At 39.5% G+C, this 21,293-nt stretch overlaps 2 protein-coding genes across 5 annotated transcripts in view; one reads left to right on the plus strand and one right to left on the minus strand.

Moving 5' to 3' along the window:
• Positions 1-13,609, minus strand: part of HIPK3 (homeodomain interacting protein kinase 3) — a 114,949-nt gene extending 101,340 nt beyond the window's left edge. For 2 of the 3 annotated variants that reach the window (XM_041129072.1, XM_041129073.1), the window contains exon 1: positions 12,866-13,609. The gene's annotated coding sequence lies outside the window, so the exon portion shown is untranslated. Of the gene's footprint in view, positions 1-4,173; positions 4,296-12,865 lie in introns of those variants that run through there. The other variant, XM_041129074.1, reaches the window with a different exon arrangement.
• Positions 13,610-13,719: 110 nt separating this feature from the next.
• CSTF3 (cleavage stimulation factor subunit 3) overlaps positions 13,720-21,293 on the plus strand; it is a 50,905-nt gene continuing 43,331 nt past the window's right edge. For both annotated transcript variants that reach the window (XM_030040028.2, XM_030040029.2), the window contains exon 1: positions 13,720-13,981. In XM_030040028.2, the coding sequence (XP_029895888.1) occupies positions 13,952-13,981 (30 nt within the window). In that variant the 5' untranslated portion in view covers positions 13,720-13,951. The remainder of the gene's footprint in view (positions 13,982-21,293) is intronic.

Here is a 21,293-nt window from a genome sequence, read left to right on the forward strand (position 1 = left end):
CTGCTTCCTATCTATTTCTAGCCAAATGTAAAAGCTGTGACTTCAGCAGACCCCTTCAACTATCACAACTGTTTAGAACAACATAGTTGTATCCTTCATTGGGTCGCTCCACACCTTCACGTGGCTAGCACGAACAAAACACTAGTGCTCCATGGAGAATCTTCTCCACATAAAAAAGAGAAATTACTCTTCCCAGTCCAACCTGGGAATGATTCTGCTCAACCTTCAGTATCAGACGTGACAGGTGAGAAGACTGCCAAATTTGGTAAAGCCACCCACCCATCAGCTTCATGCAGGCTCAGGTCAGCTGATGAGCAGCATTTCTATTCTCTCCTACCCAAAGCAGGGCACAGAAAAGTAACATAAAATCCAAAGATTTAAAAAACCTTTAAGCATTCTTTTTACATTACTATTTCCATACCCATTTGCTTAACTTAAAAAAAAAAAAAAAAAAAGGCAATTTTCAATCCAGAGCCACTGTCTATGTGTATGTAGATGCCTGACACACCCCAGTGACTTGTTTTTATGGGAGTTGCGCAGTAGTCCTTGTGTTGCCTCAGTAACAACTCCTACACTAGGATACTTGAGGAAACCAGGGCACAATTTAATGAGTACCATGGCACGTACTCTGTAGTCCTAAAGCTACTTCAGTAGTGTCTGGGAGGAGGCTGTTTACTTCTTACCTTGGCATTTACAAAGAGACTATGAAGTAGACTCTGTCACCCATGACACGTGCAAATCCTAGTGCTGTGCAGAGCAATGTGACACAGTTACTGGCACAAATTATACCAGAGGAATGACCAGAGTACGTGTATTGGGTTTTGAGGTTTTTTCCTAAATATCTTCTACTTTTTTTTTTTTTAACCCTGTCTGAATGCAATTTATTAAATCAAATGTTCCTTGAGGACAAAAAGACAGAAAAAATGAAATAAAGGAAAAAAATAAAAATAAATAAATAAAAAAAAAGAAAATCTTAGGAGCCTTTAGAGAGAATAGGGAAGATCCTGCAAGGAAAACATCCCAGCTCAGTATCCACTAGACTAGTGAAGTTTTACAGTTCCCAAACAACATTCTGGATTTCATATGCTGAATTGCTGATGGAGCTAGCCTATAGTAACGAAGAACTGGTGAGCTGCAAGCATACCACTGGTAGCAAAAACAGCAATGAAAAAAGCAGGACAGATGCTTTATGAATAGCAGAGAAGGATGTGACAGGATTCTCAAAAGCTGGTAGGGAAAGTTTAAAAGGTAAGCAAGTAAACAAGCTAATATGTCTTCCGCTGGTTCTACCTTTTTGCTCTTTGTAATTGGAACCTTGTTTATAAAAGCTGTTTACTTCTCCCCCTACTCAAACAGCCTGCAGGTGCCATACCAGTCTGGACTGAATCTGAATGCCTTTTTTTTTTTTTTTTAACCTTTTTGCATTTCTGCTCAGGAAACAGGCAGAGGATGCAGGCCAGAGAGCCAATTCAATAATGATTTTGTGATTTTTTCAAAGATAGCCAGTTCCTAAAAGGATTTGAAGGGTCTATAGGTGTAAAAAATACAATTTGCTCTAGAACAACTACAGCACCTCTTCATATTTTTATAGCAGTTGTTAGGGACAACAAGACATTGTTCTTGCAATTGGGGGACAAATGCAACAGTCTACAGGTTCTGACCGATCTGATGTGCAGAAAACAGCACTGCACTCAGAAAAAGATGGCTACCTCATATATGCTATAATCCCATTTTACACCCAAAGCTCTGCAAATTACGAGTGATTCCTTAAAGTGGTGCACTAGTAAGATCTTCGTGATTAACTTCTCTATGATTAGAATTTAATCCAAAGACAAGGACAATCTAAGGGGAAGAAATAAGGATCCAACAGTCAATATGAAACGATAGCCATGTGGAAAGCACAAATTCTCCAGGTGGCATGTTTGGACTTTTTCTTCCTTGAGTAATGGTGACCCCAGGTCTGGCTGTTGTTTATTTTTATAGTATTTTTCAAATTACACTCCAATTTTAAGCATTCATTACTCTTTAGAGATGGATTTGACTGTAAATTTCAGTGCTGGTTCAAGAGTGCTTATGGTTTGAAGGGGGGAATCCTTTCCTTACAGAGAGACAGGCTTTGACACATTGAAGATTTTAGCTTTGTATGTTACATTTTTTTATTTACAAAATTACTCTTTCCTTACTCTGTCTTCCCTGGAGCTCTTGGTATCTGCCTTTGCATATGGCAGATTTAATTCTTACACATTTTGACACTGCATTCTAAACATTATTTCAGACAATTTTTTCAGTATGTGCCCTTTTTTAATAGAAACAAACTGCATTAGTCCCTAAAAAGAACTACACATAAGGCCAACTAATGAGATCTCCTCTTTACCCCCAGTAAAAAATCTGGACAACTCCTATAAAGGATATTCTATAGTTATTTACAAGTACTGATCACAGAAAATTAACACAAACTTTTATCTGAATTTTATCATTTTATAAGTGCCTAAAGTATTTCCTTACCTTTTTAATTCTCAGAATATAATGGGAAAACGTATTTACTCAAAATCTTTCTAAAATACAAAAGAAATTACTTTAATTGAATCCTATATATTCAGATAATTATTAGGAATAATATTTTTTCTGAATTCACAAAAATAAAAGGTAAAATAGTTTCTCTCAAAATAGTTGCTTATGTTTCATTCCTCTTTCTCACATTATTGGAATCTCAGTCATTTGTTGTTCACTGTCACTCAGATGTTTTACTGAAATAGATGGCAATGCTACCAGAAAGCTCTGTCAGGTGGCTCTGAGATGGCTCATGCTATATCACCTTAGATGTATGTAACTTACTTCCCACATTTGGTAACAACAGTTCGGTTTGTTTTCTAGAACCCTATGTCAAGTAACCAAAATGCAAGGAAAATGTAGAAGCAATGCCCTGAGTATACAGAAACCACAGCATCAGCCCAAACAGCTCCTAAGGCCTGTCTGAACTAAAATGTATTTTAACATTATGAAATATTTTAAACAGATTTAGAAAAAAAAAAAATCTGTATTTCCAGATCCAGGACTGAAATTGCCTTTTCACCCAGGCACCTTATATCTGGGTTTTATAAATGCCTTTGTTTATGTTGTTACCGTCATGTGCTATATGTCCTCCTTTTTAATATGAGTTAAATACAAAAATCAGAACAAATGAAATGCAGCTGGGAAAGAGAAACTGCAGTTGTTTCCTCAATTTTAAATATGCATGTAGATATACTTAGAGCATTTTAAAAAGTTGTATAGACATTTAAAATGTATTTAATCTAACTAGTTAGTTCTCTCAGATAGCAATGCTTCTGAGTATTAGTGACAGATGCTGTAACTTTTAAGTACAAAGGAGAGGGATAAAACAAGCCTTAACAGTTTTTAAGCCATAGTATTCTTCTGAGGGCTTTGAAAGAATGAGTAAATATAGTTTCAAAATTTATCATGATTGTAAAGGTCGTTTACCACTGTATTTAAAACACTGGCATTTTTCTTCATTACTTCTTGGTATTAACTTAGATTTCTCACAGCATTCTCACTTTTCTGGTGCATACAGCAGTGTATTCCCCTACAGACTTCAATATGTTCGGAAAATAAAAGATATGTAATGATTTGGTAAATAGCTTAGGCACGGTTCTTTATCACTGATAGCTAGTACGAAGAACTAGCTTCTGCGAGAAAAATGCAAAAAATTTTATGAATTTTTAAACATATGAATTCTCAAAGCAAACCTGAAAAGGAGAGTAGCAAAAGGAAGGAATAGGATTCATTATGAAAACCAGCAGATAATTGTAACAAAAGCATATTATAAAAATGAGTCATACAGCAAAGGAAGAAACAAAAAGCAAAGTGGGAGGACAAAGATACCACTGAAAAAAGCACACTGAGCTAGATAACATACACAATGCATTAAGTCTTCTAAGTACTCTAATGCAACCAGCCAAACCTGCTGTCTTTCAGCTTTTCTAAACACAATTACATCCTTTGATGAGCAAATTACTTATGAGACACTATTAGGTGCCACCCTTCAGTCTATCATGTATGCATACTGTCATCAGTTAGCTTATCATACTCCCTAAACATTTGTCTTCAGTATGTGAGTCAAGAAGTAAGTTATCACATGCTTTTCAACAAGATTTTTATATTCCTCCATAATACCATGCCATTGAGTTTCCATGCTGCTGCCATGCCCTTGATCTCACCAGCACGTAGACAAATAGAGATGCCTGGCTCTGTGTTCCGAGACATACAGCACCACAGCATACTACATTATTTCTTGCCTGCATGCAAAAGAAATTAAGGGATAACTTTTCTGTTCATCTCGGGAATCACAGGATAAAGGAGGCCCCTGAAATTAATTTCTTAGTAGTAACAAAGTTAATGTAGGGGTAGTCTGTTACATGACTAAAAATAGATTCTGTTCTCCCTAATTACTAGGATAGAGACCTGCTGCTCTTTAGGCATGCAACATTTCCGCAAGGAGATAGCAATGGAAGTTTCAGAAGCTGTTTTAGACCTGAAGTCCACAAAAGCATTAGCAGCAACTTTGTCAGACTGCATTGACACAGATCCATGGACTGAACTGGCTCTGTTCTGACAGATCAGTGATTCTTACATAGGCTGTATTTCATTCAGGAACACGAGTACATGATGCAGAAAGCACATTCTGATGTTTAACCCACAGTAGGTCCAGTGGTTTTTATATGCATACAGCTTTGTGAGAAGGTCCCCTGGTACTTTTAGCATCCAAACAATAGCCCAAAGGCATGTTTCTACCATTCTGTGAAAACAATTAATGCTAAATTGTTTCAGATATGCTGGCAATATGTTTGTAACTGGGAAAGCTACAGTTGTTGCAATGGGCACGTGGATTTACAAGGTAATTAGTATTGACAATATTCCCAAACCTACTGTCATGTCTGAGTGGATGGCATTTCCAAACTGTGCTGAGATACTTACATCCTTCTGTGCTCATAATTTCTAACAAATTACAGATATAAAGAGGAAAGTTGAAAGTTGTGGAATTCATTCATTTTTGATCAAATTTGCACTGAAATTCTGTTTTTCATACAGTGGAATGGATGCATACTTCTGATAAACAGCAGCTCTTGTTCTGTTGCTTCAAAGAACAAAACCAGGACAAACTACCACAAGAACAGTGGCAACAGAAAGAACAAATGATGAGAAATAAAGGCAGATCATTTCTGGTTAAGGAGCAAACAAATATAATGAAAATCCATGGCGCACTCATTTTTTTGTTAAATCACTGCAGGATCATTATGTTTTGGGTAATTTTACATATACATACATGCATATGCAACTGAAATTATAGTAATATCAGAAGAACTGCTTCATGGCCTGTCTTGTAGTTCACCATTGAGGGTTTTAACTGCTTCGCTGCATAGCAATAGCAATTCACAAACAGTATGTGATAATGTGTACCATAATCAGGGAGGAATTTTCCCCAGGAATTGTCCCCAGACAGTCTTTGGAAAGTTACTACTTGGAACAAGAGCTAATATATAAGCATGACATTCCCTTTTTTGCCTTGTTGCCCTCCGTAGGCTAATAAAATGAAATGACTGTTCCAGAATAAACACTCATCCATATATTATTACTTAAAAACTGTAAAAATAACACACGGAAAAAAATAACAACTGCATGAATGTAACATGAAATGATCTGTAATGTAAGATTTAAGTACAATCAATATGTAATTAGACCTGCCTGGAAAAGGCAATACTTTTCAGACTGTTGACCTGAAGGATATTTTTTCTTATATTTAGGCCGAGACATTTCCTTTAACTGAGATTTCAAAGTGCAGTGATACGCTATTTCAGAAATACAAAACCAAAGCAAATTCTACTATAGCATGTGGTGGTTGAGCTGAGGTATCATGACTGAGGTTCAAATGCAGTAACTTCACTGCTAACTACAAACTTAGCTAATAAAGAGAATGTAAAAGCACCTCCTTAGCTTTGCGTCCCTATTAATTTACTAAAAAATAGTACACACTAACACTTGGAATCAGTTTTTACTAGAGAACACAGCTCTGTTAACATGAAGCCCAACTTCTTATGGAAAAGGACCCTGGCATTGTCAGTTAACATTAAGTGCAAATTTAACTGCCTGCTTGTCTGATCTGATCACCATGGTACCCAGATGCTTTATAGATAAATATGAAAACATAATCCTTAATTCACAGAGCACGCAATCTGCCAAGGTAAATTTATACAGGGATAAACTCAAAGGGAGCTGTTATTTTGAGTGCAGCGTGCAGGTCTAAGTCTGGACTAGGTAACAACACCAATATTGCAGATTTGCACAGAGGTCAGAAACATTAGTTATTTCTTCAAAACAGACTTTGATAACCATAAATTCTGGCAATAGCTACATTAGAGACAGAAGTATAGCTTAAGGTGGGACACACAGGACAGTCACAATAGGTTCTGAAGGTAAACTGAGGCAAGGAATATTTTGTGGATCAAGCTGTACACCATGAATGTGGAAGGAGGGGGTGATTGCTATTCCAGCACCAGGAGGGTACTGGCATTTCCAAGATTCATAAGTCAAGGTTGCCTAAAATAAGGAGATTAAAACAACCCTAAACTTTGGTTTCTTTCACATTGCTTCCAGGTTTCTGAGAGTTTGCCATGTACTTGGATCACAAAAACAAGCTTTGTTTTGTAATAGAAGGAAACTAACTTAGAAGAAAGAAGATTGATTGATTCTTATGTAAACCCTTGTTTCCTGGAGCCGAGCTTTTAAGTAAAGCATCAAATACTACAGTCGCATAGCAACCTCCCCACCCCCATTACAGGTAGACTGGTTGGCCAGTTGCACCTTTCCTGTTTCTCTAGGCTGCACAAACACAGCACTTGAATAGGTAGGATTTATGTCACCAGGGTGAACTTACTAGTTTGTGGACAACTAGTGTTTAAGAAAACAGGAGTTCTACCCAAAACAGCCTGAGGTGGAAACCTGTGACGTTCTGTGTTTATGTATTCTAATATATTATGAAAATGAATAGCATCTAATGTCTTATAAATTTACTTTACCCTCATCTTATGATTGCATTATTCAGCCAAGTAGAAGGCAATTCAGTGCAAGCAACACTATGCTTAGATAGTCAATTTTTATTTGCTGTTAATCACTAACATTTTTGGAAGCATTCCGGTATTATATCAGATAATCACAATTAACACTAAATTTTGTATCACTGATCCTAAGTGAGAAATAACTGCAATCAACACTATGTTTTTAAAAGGCTTTGTCTATGTATTTATAACCAGAATAAGCATACACCATAAAACAACTGAGGCTGAATACTGGTATGCAAAAGTGTGCAACACCAATTACAAGTAAGTATACTCTGCCCCACCTCACTTTGTTCTCCTTTTTATTTGTTGCACGATGACTGCTATGCTAAATACTAGCAAGTTCCCTCTTTGATTTCAGATCATCCTTTGATGCCTCTATTTTCCTTCCATATGCTTCTACTTTCTGTGCTTATTACTACCTTTGAGTATTAATACCCTTAAAACCGGGATGCGCATGACTTTTTCCTGAAATACGGTAAAGTTAAAATATTCCAAAAATGATTCATCATTGTAAGCTGTGACTCATAGTAGGATTCATAGAAAGCCGCTTCTGATGTCAAATAGTAATGTGGCAGGAAAAAGTCCTGTAATCTAGACATAAAAAGACCCGAAGTTACTGCCATGCCATCTTCTCTGTTGGGCAGCTGCCAGGTACGTGCTGCTTGTCCCCTTGCTACACTTCCAGCCGAGACAGAGTGGTGTTTGTCTGCCACCTCCCGGGTGAGTCACAGTGCTGGGGACACAGAGTGGTCACAAGCCAACAGGGACAAGCCGCAAGAAGAGATCCAGCCATGGTAGTGGTCATTAAACACATTTTTAACTACTTTAACTAGGTTACAAATCGAACACTCAAAAATTTGAGAACACTGCAATTAGTGAACTGTGCTGCTGCATACATTACTTCATCTTTATCCCTCTAGCTGCAAGGCTTGTTTCGGACTCCACTTTAAGCCAGTACACAAATAGCATTATTCAGTTGGGGTTTTTTTGTTGGTTTGGTTTTTCGTTTGTTTGTGTGGCATTTTTTATCTGGGTTGGTTGGTGGTTTGGTTTTTTTTAAACTTTGTTCTGCAGTTTGAGTTTTTCTAGATTTCTTCTGTTTTTCTGCCTGGAAATTTTGCCCAGGCAGAACTGGAGAATGTTAGTCTCTCTCTGATTTTCAGACACTTGGACACTGTTGCAGCCTGGCGGTAGGCATGCAGGAATGCCATAGGAATGGCTGCTGGACATGCAAGACTGACTGTGCACGCAGTGGAGAACTGATCTGCACACATACTATACGCCCAAAGCATTCAGAACATGTAGAACTCGCTGTATGTAGACTATAAATGGTACATCCATAAATATCTGTCCACAAATCTTAAGAAAAAAATGTAACCCTGCCTCTGAGGATATCCAGCTGTTGGCTTAAACAACTTTCAGCACTATTTTCACTGCTTAATGTTGCATCATTAAAATACAGTTTTAAACAGAGATCCAGCTTCAGATTTCATTTCATTAAGGTAAATTTTCCAAAGAATCCACAAGGTAATATAAATAAACATTGATGAATACTAATACTGATCCACAACACCAAGTAGTGTTATAGAAAGAGAACAACTACTTATACTGGGAAAGAACGCTGGAGTAAAAACAGAACAAGATTTAGAAAACGCTTGTTTGGTCTACGTGTGGCTTATACTTTTCTTGGAAAGCTGAAAACCTGCTGACAAAAAATAAATGAGGCAAAACTGTGTTCAATAACATTAAATGATAGCCAGTTCAAGCAAATGAATTGATGTTGAGGAGGCTAGAATTCAATTCATAATTTTAACATCTTATTACACTATTAAAATACATTACTGCAACTATGCAATCCACTACAATTATTTTCTACTATTCACTAATCCATTCACTTTATATGCTAAATTTCTAGATTAGTTTCACTCCTTAAATACATTAATTTTAAAACCTGACAAATTTCTCTCTATTCTCCAAAAAAGAAACTTCCTTTCATTGCATTACACCCATATCATTTGCCACTGCATGTCACTGATTTCCTTCTTTTTAATTTCATAACAGACTGTGATCATGAAGCCAAATTCACTGGGTAACATGGGACACAGAATTTCATCCTTTGCTACTCCTGTCATAACTTATGTTTTTGTAATCTAGACATAAGACACCTTTCATGACACATGACCCTCTCTGCACTTTCCATATTGTAAACCTCTACTGGGATGATCATCACCAGCACCTCAGACACTGGTAGCTGGAACAACGCACACAGTGTATGCCTACCATGCCTTTCTTGCGCAGATTGCCTACAGCACTCAAATGGGAAAGATGACAACAGAAGCATGAATTGGAAACAAGGCAGAACTAGAATGAAATAAGACAGCTCCTCCCCAACTGCTAATGATAAACAAGACCACTACTGGATCCAGCAACATAGAAGCAGCAACAGATCCAATATCCAGGCTGCATCATTTTGACATATTAAGGTCTTCTGTATTCCAAACCCCACAGTGCATGTATCAGTCTGACTGAGTCTCACATACTGAGCAAGCAGCTCACTGCTCCAGTCTCCTACTTCAGCACCTGTAAATCATATATTTAGAGCAAAGAAAGGCTCTCTGTAGCACTGTGCTGCAAATGACACAGTGATCAGAGTGAGAAAATTCCCAGAAAGAAACTCATTTCAGAGAATATTACTCAGACAACAGATCTGATGCCACAGCTCCTACCAGTCACATACCCATGCAAACAGTTTCACACACTGACATTCCTGTCAGCTGAAAGATCCTTACAGGATACCATTTTCAGCTGAGCACTATTGCCTTCTCCTCCTCACCACCCAAATCCCCCCAGCTGCTTGCTTCACTCTTCACTACAAATTCCAGCAGTAGCAGTGCAGAGCCCAAGAAAACAAACTCAGCAAAGCTTGTTAGCTTGGGTTTTGCTTCCTTCCTCATCTTTGCCATTGATGCAACCAATTAGCAAGACACACCTCACTCTAAACCAGTAGATGTCAAATGGGGAGCAAAACCAGTCCAGCAGAAAGATGAATTTAATTCTTAATTATGGCCTATGGGAATAGAAATTTAGACTACCTTCTTTTTTTAGTTCACAGAATTCCCATGGTGATGTCAATTTAGAATACAAAAGGACAGATTATGCGCTCTATAGGGGTACTCAAGTACTGCAAAACTCTCAGCTGAGGAAACAACAGGGCCCACCATCACCCTGGCCAATAGCAAGACAGGGTTTCTCAGTTTTCAGGTCAACCTGTCTTCACCCTACCTATGCTGAAATCCATCTTGGAGGAGGGGTGACACAGCCTCCAATAATACTATGATGAAGTGGGGAGGACAATTCCCAGCATCCTCTGCATTCAAAGGTAGCTTGAGATTCAGCATTAACACATAGAAATTAATAGGGCAGTTCAAATCCAAGAGCTGTAAACATACTCTCTAGTACTGAGTACACATAATTATATCTGTGAATGAATTCTTTCGAAAAAAAGTTTCTGAACAATGTTTTTAGTGGTCATAGAGTTGCACTAAAAAGGTTGCACAAAACCTGCAATTTCATAACTAGTATTAAAAAATAATCTGCTGTGGCAGCTAAAATCACTTGGAAGACATATATCAGCTGTATTTGATAACCACTGCCCCAACTCTGTGAAAGCAGTTTCCTTTCAAGTTTGTTCCACTTTACGGTTTGGCAAGATCTTGGCCTGGCAGGCTTTAAGGTTCAACATTCTATTTGTTTTAAGATCTCATTTTCTTCCAGGTTTTTTTTTAAGTGACACATAATTTTTTTCCAAGCAGAAATATTTAAGTACCACTGAACTGTAGGTATAGTAGTCTTCAATTCATGTTCAGTTTCAGATTTGTTTTCAATTTCTGCAACACTCACTTACAGAGCAGTATAATCCACAATAGTTTACTTGTTAACTCATAGCTTGCCATTAAGTTTCATGTCAATTACTGAACTAAGCATGAATCACTACAGCATAGTACATATTAGCAATGTCCTGTTGCTTTGATATCACAAATCATCTGAAAATTAAAGTGCAGCCTTCCCAAGCAGACAGGCCTCTAATCATGTCTTCACTGCTCCAGTTACCTCAGGCTAGAAGCCTTGAGCTACTCCACTCGAGATGATGCAGCTTCAGAAGGGAAAGAACAGCCACGTTCTACAACAGCATTTGAGCTACGCAGAAAGAATTAGCACCTAAGTAGTTGTAGTAAGCTTAGCTGCTGCATCACCATTATTTGCTCTCATACCATCAACAAGAAAGCTCCAAATCAGCCTTTCAAATGGGATGACTAACAAACTTCCAACACTACTAAACTCAAGCCAGTGGACTTTTGCATGAGGCCCAAATTTAAGTTACAGTGCAGCAAAACTTGAGTTAAGCTAATGCTTTCATATCTAAAGTCTAAATTCAAGATAAGGAAACATTTTCAAAGTTACTTTGAAATATAACCTATCATTTCCGCACAAGTTTTGTAAGTAACACTGCCCCTTGTGAGATTCACACCAAAACATAAACACCTTCATTACCACACAGTTGTGAAAAAGTTCACATTTAACTGCAAAACAAGGCAAGCTACTAGGGCTGAAGTGGTAAGGTACAACATATCAATAAGAATTTAAAATTTAGTTTTCTTTCTGTATGTTAGTGCTTCTTAATTTTCTCCGACTAACACATTCGAGTTAAGACCATGTATTAGAGCTGCAGTTCATTCAAACTATCAGAGCAACACCTGACAGAAAGGGAATAGGCATGAGTTGTATTTACAGCAGCTGAGCTTTTGCCCAAGGTCTGTTCTATGCATGGAATTACAGAAATCAAGAACACCAGTTTAAGAGACAGCATATTATTTTATTATGTGGGGTGAGGGGCTATAGGAGGTAAGGAGCAAAAGTCTTAATGACATTAGGCATCACTTATTTTGCTCTTTACTAACTCATTCTATTGGACAAGCAAGATGTCATTGATGCTGTCATCATTCAAAAACACCTTTATCAATTTATGAAACTGAAGGTGGCAATCCCAAAACCATAAGTAGCTAAAATTAGAATAGAAATATACTTGAACAAAAAAACCAAAGAACTAAAACAAAATTTCAACCAGGCCACTAAGATAGCTGACACTCTGTAGACATGAAGTAACCCATGTATTATCTAATTAGAAGTTTCACCAGTGTTGCTTTAAGCAATGAACAAGGAATTGGTTCCTAGATGGGAAATGGAAAAACATTACACTGATTAATTGGAAATGCAGATTTTTTGGAAAGAAATTGTATTTACGTATCAAGTATTTTCAAAATGGAGTCTGTTGTAACATGGAAGAAATAGCCCATAAGAAATAACAAATTAGCCTTGTATCACAGAATCACTACTCTCTAAGAAATCAGAGAACAGGACAGCGTATCTACCAAGACAAATTGACAGGCATGTTTGTATTTCACTTCTGAAGAATAACAATCAAAATTCTTCAATACTGAGAAGTAAAATGCTACTCCACAGATTGGTCAAGTAAGTGTTTACTATCTGCTCCCTTTTTTGGCAGGGGTCAAGCTTCAGAAGAAAAGACTGCATATTATGCTTTTCTTATGTCCTCTTTCCACACATTACTGTGGTTTAAGAAGGTGACTTTTGGAAGATGAAGCAGAAAGGAACCCAGAGTGCTAGTATCAAGTGACTTCAAGTATTTCTGCATAAGTATGACTATATTATACAATTTTAAGAACACTTACACTGCTGTTGTGAAGGCAGCTAAGTCAGCTTTCACCTTGGTATCTGTCAAGCCTCCTTTAATGAATTTGTTTCACATAGCAGTTTCTCTGCAGTGGCTGGTTCAAAGCCCTTCTCTCACGAACAGACTGGCGATTACTTTGTAAATAAAGTTAAGCAGATTTAGGGGGAGCTGCCTCCTGTGTCCTTGAGGTCTTTTGAGACAATGATCTCTTAGCCTGTCTTGTGAGCTTGCCTCCTCGATTAACAAGAGCTCTTGTGAGGTGGAAGGGATGGGTCTGCTGCTAGCAGACATTGCTGACGCTTCCTCACCAAGGGCAGAGTGTCGGCTTGCTGCAAAGAAGTGACTGTTCAAGAGGCAACGCTTCGTTAAGGAAGTAGGCCACGACGAGCCCGCAGGGCCAGGGCTACGGGTCACCAAAACCTCCTAGTATCTGCCCACTGTCCTTCAGAGTTTCAACAACAAGCTGTCCGCCAAGAAACGGGGACCGAGCGATGGGAGAAAAGGCCCACACTGCGACCCTTACGAGGGCCATGACTACGGCTACCGCGGCCCCCAGGGCTCTACTTGGCCGCCCTTCAGGGAGCGCCTCGCTCGCGGCTCCGGGGCGGGCCCCAGCGCTTCACCCTGCCCCTACGCGGCGGGAGGCAGGCCTGCCCCCCACAACACCGGGGAGCAAGGCCGGGCCGGGCCCCGCCGCGGGTGCCGGGCCGACGCGCCCCCCTCGCCATCGCAGCCTCCCTCAGGGACGCACTCACTGACCACTTCCGCCCCAGCGCCGCGCGCTGCCGTGACGCACTTCCCCCCGCGCGCCGCCACACGGCGGCGACTCAGCGCCGCCCCCGGCTTTTCCCAGCGTCCCCCGCGCGGCGCGGCGCGGCGCCGCTCCTCCCCCCGCCCCCGCGGAAAGCCGGACCGGAGGGGCTGAGCCGCCATTTTGTTGCTAGCGCTGCTGGAACTCCGGGCCGCAGCGGTTGGTGCGACCGGTGGAGCTGCCCGCGGCGGCGGCGGCAGCGCCGGGCGCTTTTTAAAGGGTTTTTTTAATCTGTTTGGGGCCTCTGTGCCCCAGCCCCTGTTTTAACACGCCATGTCCGGAGAGGGAGCGGCCGGCGACCAGGTGAGCAGGAGGAGGGCGAGGTCGCAGGCCGCTCCCTCAGGGGAATAGCGGGGGCTAGGGCCGCCGCGGCGGGGGGGGGCGGCCCCGGCCGGGGCTTGGCCGGCGGTGGCGGCGCTGGGCAGGCCCCGGCGGGGCGGCGGAGCCGAGCGTATGGCGCAGCGTGTGGGGCCGGCCGCCGCCCGGAGCTGCCGTCGGGCTGGCGGCCGAGCCGCGGGCCGCCCCGGGGGCTGAGGGGAGCGGGGCCGGGGTGCGGGAGCGCGGCCCTTGCCTCTTCCCTACGTCCGTAAGCCCTGCCGGTCTCCTCAGCGGCGCGGTCGGCGAAGGGCTCCCCTCCCCCGCCGCACACACCCATTTTGAGGAACGCGAGTTTATGCCGTCAGCGAAGCGTTGCGCGGGGGGAACGAAGGGGGTGCGCGGAGCCGCTCCCGGCGTCCGCCCTCGGTAAAACCGGTAATGCTCTGAAAATTATGTCTGTCTCAGCCTTCGCGTTTCTGGTAAGCAAACTTTAATGTAGGTCGAGGTGGACAATAGACACTCCAGTGAGCTTCGCTTTCCCGATCTCATTTATTCGTGGTCATTGACTACACGCACTCCGGAAGAAAATTGAAACCCGGATAAGCTGTTTACACCGATATATTTGCAGTGTTTTGTGAAGTGAGCGTTTGCTGAACATACACGCTTAACATATAAGGTTGTGTGCCTCTTTAATAATACCCTTTTCCTCTAGAATAAGGCATTATTAAAACATCTTTAAATTAGAAACCATAAAAGTATGCTTATTTAATAAAGAATCTTCTTTGTGGTACAGCGTTCTTGCTCTGGGGGGGGGAAATAACTACAGTTGGTGTTGGCTTGGGTTTTTTAATATGCTAAAGTATGTATTTATCATAATTTCTTATTTTCTAGGCAGGTGCAATCAGAGTATTGTATGTCATCTTTTTAAATCTGGTGTTACCATGAACTATCTCCTACTTACTGGCAGAATTTCTCTAAACAGGTCTTTTTAATAGTGAGAGCTATGTTTAAAATCAGTATTAATTGAAAGAGTGGGGGTGAAAGTTCCTGACTGAGGGAGGAGTGATTGATAACACTGTGGCATGCCTTAGTGGCCAATGTAGCCTACAAAAATACTTGAAATTAAGCTCATGACTTAGTGCTCCCTTAAGAAGCTTTTCTTCAAAGAATGTCAGTCTCTTTACAAAACAGGTTATGTTTCTGTGTGTCTGGGCCTGTACTCTGAAAGGGTGGTGTGTAAACTCTTTGTAAGATCATCAATTCGGGGGGGGGCAGGTAGGTAGGAAAGAGAAGTGCTCAGAATGTAAAATACATGGTTTCTGTCTCATTAGGAAAATATCCTATGAATTACCAGCCTGTATGCGCAAAGCTGGTCAGGTTAATAAGTATACTTCTAGTACATTTAAGCAACAGATTCTTCAAAATGGTTTACTTCATTACAAAGTAGATGGCTACAAAGAAGTAAGAATATGCTACAATAACATTTTGATACTATTGATGTGTAATATGTTTCACATTTGAGCTTACCTGCTCCAGTATGTTTTTTTTGAAAATGACATTGATGTTAAATTGCATAACTAAACTGCTAGGTAAAGTAGTGTGTTTCTGTAGCTTGTAATATGTTACTATTTAACTTAAAGAAAACCAGTGCTGACTTAAGGTTTTATTTTCTTTTGCAAGGGAGAATTTAATATGCAAAAGCTTGAGTTATTGTCTCCATACTGAAGTAAAAGTTATTCTGAAAAGTAACAGCTTTAATATTGTGACGCCATATCACAGAGGGTTTTATCATTCAAAAAATTGTAAATCGTTATTTGCAGCCTATGTAAAGCATGTAGTTTTAACATATGGCTTGGATTTTGGTTTTTCGATCCATATTAAGGTTCATCCTTTTTACCCATTGTGATTACTGTTTTCACATTGGGTGCACTTTAAATAAAAATAAAAAACCAAAACAAAACAGCTCTTTTATAGGTTGGGTTAAATTATTTTTTTTCCTACTCCATCCCCTTCATGAAGGCCTCTGGATTCTGGTTTTCTAGAATTCTCTAATTTTGTTACGGTCAGTTACAGCCCTTCCATCAATTTTTTTTCAGTTTCACTAAGTTGTCCTCTACATTTTTTTTTTTTTCTTACCCTGGCAGACTTCTGTTTCTTACTCCTAATGTTAAGATAGGCCATAATTTGATATCAGTGTCTTTAGCAATACTACCATGAAGTTTTCTGCACCGTAGGCTACCGCTCATCCAGTTGTGTGGTGAGGCAGGTATACCTTAAGTAAGCGTTGATGCCGGTCTAACTGTGGTCTTACAGAGTGTGATAGACCTAAATTCACTGGGTCTCTGTGGAAGGAGGAACAGCAAAGCATTGTGATGGGGGCAGTCATGCCTTGCTCCCTTCCCCGCACTGCAGCTGCTATATATTGGAACCTAGTGCTATCTGAAGGGCTCTCTTTACTTTACATGTACAGTATTCTTATGGTTTTAAATGTTCCTTTCTGTGGGAAGCCGAAGCTAAGCAGAGGTTGGATTGCATCTGGCTTTCCTGTTTCAGGTTTCGTCTGCTGCTTCCGTGACCAGCTTCTGAGCTTTTGGGTGTCATTTTCATTGACTGTCACATAGTTCAGTATAAGGGGGTGACTGTACAGTTACTTTGCATCTATGTTGTACACAAGATGTACACATGATAGTGCATGATGCAAATGTTAAAGATGTTTGACAAATCAGGTTTGTTAGCTCTGACTCACTGACACACAGAGGTGTCTGCTTCTTGCTTCCCAGATCTTAGGGTTTGGAGAGGACTTCCAAAAGCAGCCAGGTGAATAACAAATTGCTATGCTGTCTCCAGCAAGTATGAAGTTGTGGTAGTGTGGGAACGAAGAACAGAGTGGTATGTTGGATGTAGGGAGGGTGGGAGGGCGAAGGTATTGTAAGGTTAAAGACCCAGCTGGGGTTTAGGAGGCTTTATTGTACCAGGTACAGTGCAGTTGTGGTTGTTTCATGAACTCTCTAACAAGACCTAAATTTGTTGTGCTCTTTGCCTCTTTCTACCATGGCAGAACCACTATTCTTCTCCACTTAATAAATATATACTTGCCAGGCATCAATTTTGTCTGAAGACTTGATGCAATATTTGCTTTACCCCTGCATTAGTTGCCTTCTAATCTTTTAAGGCTAGAATTTGTATTTCACGCTTCCTGTAACTGTTTCTAAGATACATACCCCAGTCTGTGATGCATGTTACTTCAGATGAAAATGAACGTGGTCCAAGGCTGAGTGGTGGAAAAAAAGATGTCTGTATTGTCTCTGTGACTATAAAAAAAGACCTGTAAAGCAGTCTATTCCAGTTTCTTACTGGTACTTTTGTCCCTCTCCTTCCTTTCATTCATGCCTTGTGTCTGATCCAGTGCATCATGTAAGTTTCTGAATTCTAAATGCAATAATAAATGTTATTGTAGTTAACTTTAGCTTCATATTTTAAAAATAGATGTCATTGAGCTCAGTACTGAAAGCAAAAGTTTATTCTTGCAAGATTATGTGGGTTTAACATATCAGGAGGAGCCATTTGAAAGAAACTCCCCTAAAAGCATATTGTTTTATATATAGGAAAACTGGGTTTACTGTCCCTGTTTACATTTACTGTAGGAACAGGTTGTAAACGGAATGAACACCAGGATTGGTGGAGGAAGACTTGAGTTGGTAATGCAGTGGTTTTTTTCCAATTTTTACACGATTTTAAATAATCTGTATTTTAGCTGTGTTTCCAGGGTCAGTAAGTTCCAGGTATACTAAGCAGAAGTTAAAGCAGAAAATATGTCTGTCTAACTGCTAACATTTGGGAAATAGTCTCATGAGGAAAGAACGGTAATCATTACTAAAACCCTCTTGATTTGTTCAGAGATATAAAACCACCAAGATTACGTTGGGGGGTGGGGCAGTACGTACAAAAGTATCCTTTTTAAATTACTTAAAATGAATATGCTGGGTTATATCTGTTGATAGTGACCCAGTCTTAAAGGACAAAATTTTTTTCAAGGTTGTGTTCACAGGTGAATTGACTTAGTGGTAGAATGGAAGAAGGCAAGGCATTAAAAATGGATTTAAGAAAGTGCAAGGATTTATAAGGTGTAACTGTAGTGTAGCGAAGGGATGTGTACTGAAGAAAGGATTTTAAAACTTCTGTGCACATACAACTGTAACTAAGTAAAAAAAACTTAGGCTGGACAAACCTGTAAATTAACCTAACTGGACAACTAACAGTGCTTGTTAAGTTGCATATTAATATATTTGAAATTATATTCATTGGGTCTGTTATAGTCCAGGCTATGCTAAACTGTGCAACAGCCAGCCAAAACCTCCTAACAGTAACTTCTATCTTAATGGACATAAAACTCCTTTTGGATGTTGAACCAATTTGACTGAACTAGCCATTAAAATTCCTGCCTTTTTGTGTACAACAGCCTATATGTCCTGTTTGTAGAAGTTCTCATTTCATAATTAGTGGTAGTTTTTAAAGCATCTTAAACTGGCCACTTCACAGATGGAACAGCTGTTTAAATACATTTCATTTTCACTGCAGAAGATCCTTTTGTGGAAACAGGAGGATGCTTTAAGCAATTGGGTGCATTAGGTGCTGTGAATAGTTGAAAGAGGTGTTTGGCTAGGTATTTTTCTTACACACTTTGAAGTCATGAGGGTTGATTCTCAGAGGCCTTGGGAAACTGTTAACTGTTGCTTTTAGCAGTAAGGTATAAACCAATAATTTTTCCTTGAAGGTGATTGATAAATAAATTCTAGTAAATACTAAAAGTCAGCTTTGTTTCTTCTGTTCTTGTTCCCTCAGACATCCTTTCTGAATTCAAATTTGGATTTTGTGCAGTTGATGTATTTTGCAGGAAGGAGCTCCTAGACTTGTTGGAGAATTTGGTTTTAGGTCTTTTCAGATTCTGGAAACGGGTCATAAAGATAATTTTACACACTTAGTATGCGTGAAGCTAAAAATCCGTTGCTATTTATCTGTGCATAAATAATAAAGGGAAGCTGTGAGTCAGACTAGATAGTAATAATACAGATACTTGTGGACATGGAACCTCAAGTGCTAAAATAATTCTATGACCTTCAGGGGGTTGTTTATGGGATAGGAGCCCTATTATGTGGGAGTTGTACTGAACACAGTTATCAAAAGCGGAGGAAAAAAGTATTTTTCCAGTTTGTATGTATGCAACAATTCTTTGCAACATTTTTTTTTTCAGGCAGTAAAGAAAAGTTAAAAGCCAGTATCTATCTGATTAGGTGGTTTTATGGTAGCTTAAGCTGATCTGAGTTGGGACTGCTAAAGTCCTGTATGGTTTTGCATCCTTTATTCTGCATCACATCTGATCCTGAAATGAAGGAGCTGAACCATTAGAAAGTTAATCACTTTTCTAATAGGATTATTTTTCTGCTGATTTAACTCCCTGAACTGGCTTGTTACAGGATGAGATTAACTAAGTGCCTCTGTTAACCAGAGGAAGGGACTGAAAATGCTTATCTAGGGGCAGGATCATGGCAGTGAACAAACACCCAAGAATTAAGTATTCACAGTGTTAGATATTGGTTGTTGTGCAAGCAGTACGATTAAAAATACATAATCAAAAGCCACATACCCTTGAACTGTGATAACAGCAGAACTGAGCACAGAGTGCAGTTAACATGCAGTTTTCAAAACTGGGATCAAATGTCTTTCTGGCTATAGTTGAGCTAGGTTAAAAGTCAAGCTCCTTTTTCCCTTTTGTTGCTTGCTTGCAGATGTTCTCACAGGTTTGATGTGTAACTGAATGCATCTTTGCTCACACTCCTAGTTCTGGCAAAACGGTCCAGACTGGAAATCCTAAGTGTTGATTTCTCCAATATATTAAGAGTGGTTATTTGTGAAGGTGCAATGTAATGAGGCCTTGTTTTGACTCGGATATAACCAGGACGCTGGTTTGCCTCTCTGAAATGTGGATGGCTTTTATCTGTCCTGAAGATGGATAGGGACAGGAGAAGGAGTGCTCACTGGCCTTCAGAAGTTCAGTGTTTTCTTACATATGACATAAGGTACAAGCAATTTCAAGTAGTCTGGTTTAAAACACTGATCATATCGTTATTTTCAATTCTGTAGAGCTCCTATAACTTTTGTCTTATATAACTGCATGGAGACTTTATCTGCTGCTGCTAAGTGAATATTTGCGAATTTAGGAAATAAGGTTTTTTGGTTTTTTTCCAATAAAAGAATGAACATTTTATTATGCTGCTTACATGGGTTAGGAGTCCTGTATCAAACGTACAAAATTAATGTAGGATTGCTATGATTATGCATCTTATCAGCATTTGTTTTTTCACCAGCTTAATTTATTTCAGCCTTTTTGAGTTTATTGCCCTATACCTGCATAGGTGAAATCAAATTCCTGGAAGCCGTAACTGTTTCGCTGCAGTATCAGCTGAGTTTTGTGTGTCACATGGAAAGGTTTGAGATAATACAACTGAATTACTACTAAAATAGTTGATCTTTTTAATCAAATTAATTTTATAATTTAGTTTACTGTGGGACTTGATACTTGCCTTCCAAGCTACACTGCTTTGCACTAAGCAATTAATGTTAAGAATGATTCAAAAACTGAATCAAAGAATAATGGTCTTTAAGCTCCTGTAAAGCCCCTCCGACTGATTTTTTTCCTTTTCCCTTTCATGCATGGCTGCTATCACATGTCAGTTTAACAGTTCTGCAACATCTTTGATCATTTGTTCATTTTATAAGTAAATTTAATTTAAAGTCTTTTAAGGGATATGCTTTGAATTATATCCTGCTAGTAGGACTGACACAAAAACTGGTAGTGCTGAAAACTATTAAAAAATATGGTAGCTTTTTTAAATGATCAAGTTGAATTGCAATGTATAACACAAGCAACTGATGTAGTGCATTTGCAGAGGTTGACAAAAGCAAAGGGGCAGGGCACTCCTGAAAATAAAATTGATGTCTGTAAGTAACTCAGGCTTACTGCATTTGCTAGCCTCAGCTTTTTCTTTTCTTTAAGTCACTGTTTTGTACAATAGTTCACTGGCAGCTTATCTTCATATAATGCCACTGTAAATGGTGTTCCAGTAAAATTCATTAATAATACCTTGGATTTCTATTCTTGGAACACGTTCTTTCCTTCAGGAGTGATGTGCAATAGTGATGCTTGTTAATTTTACTAGAAGGCATACCTCTGTAGTATCTAGTTATCTTCCGTTTCCTTTTGTAAGTGTGTGATGGCACCTTTGATAGAGAGGGGTAT

The sequence above is a fragment of the Aquila chrysaetos genome, chromosome 16, assembly GCF_900496995.4.
Source record: "Aquila chrysaetos chrysaetos chromosome 16, bAquChr1.4, whole genome shotgun sequence".
NCBI classification, from domain to species: Eukaryota; Metazoa; Chordata; class Aves; order Accipitriformes; family Accipitridae; genus Aquila; species Aquila chrysaetos.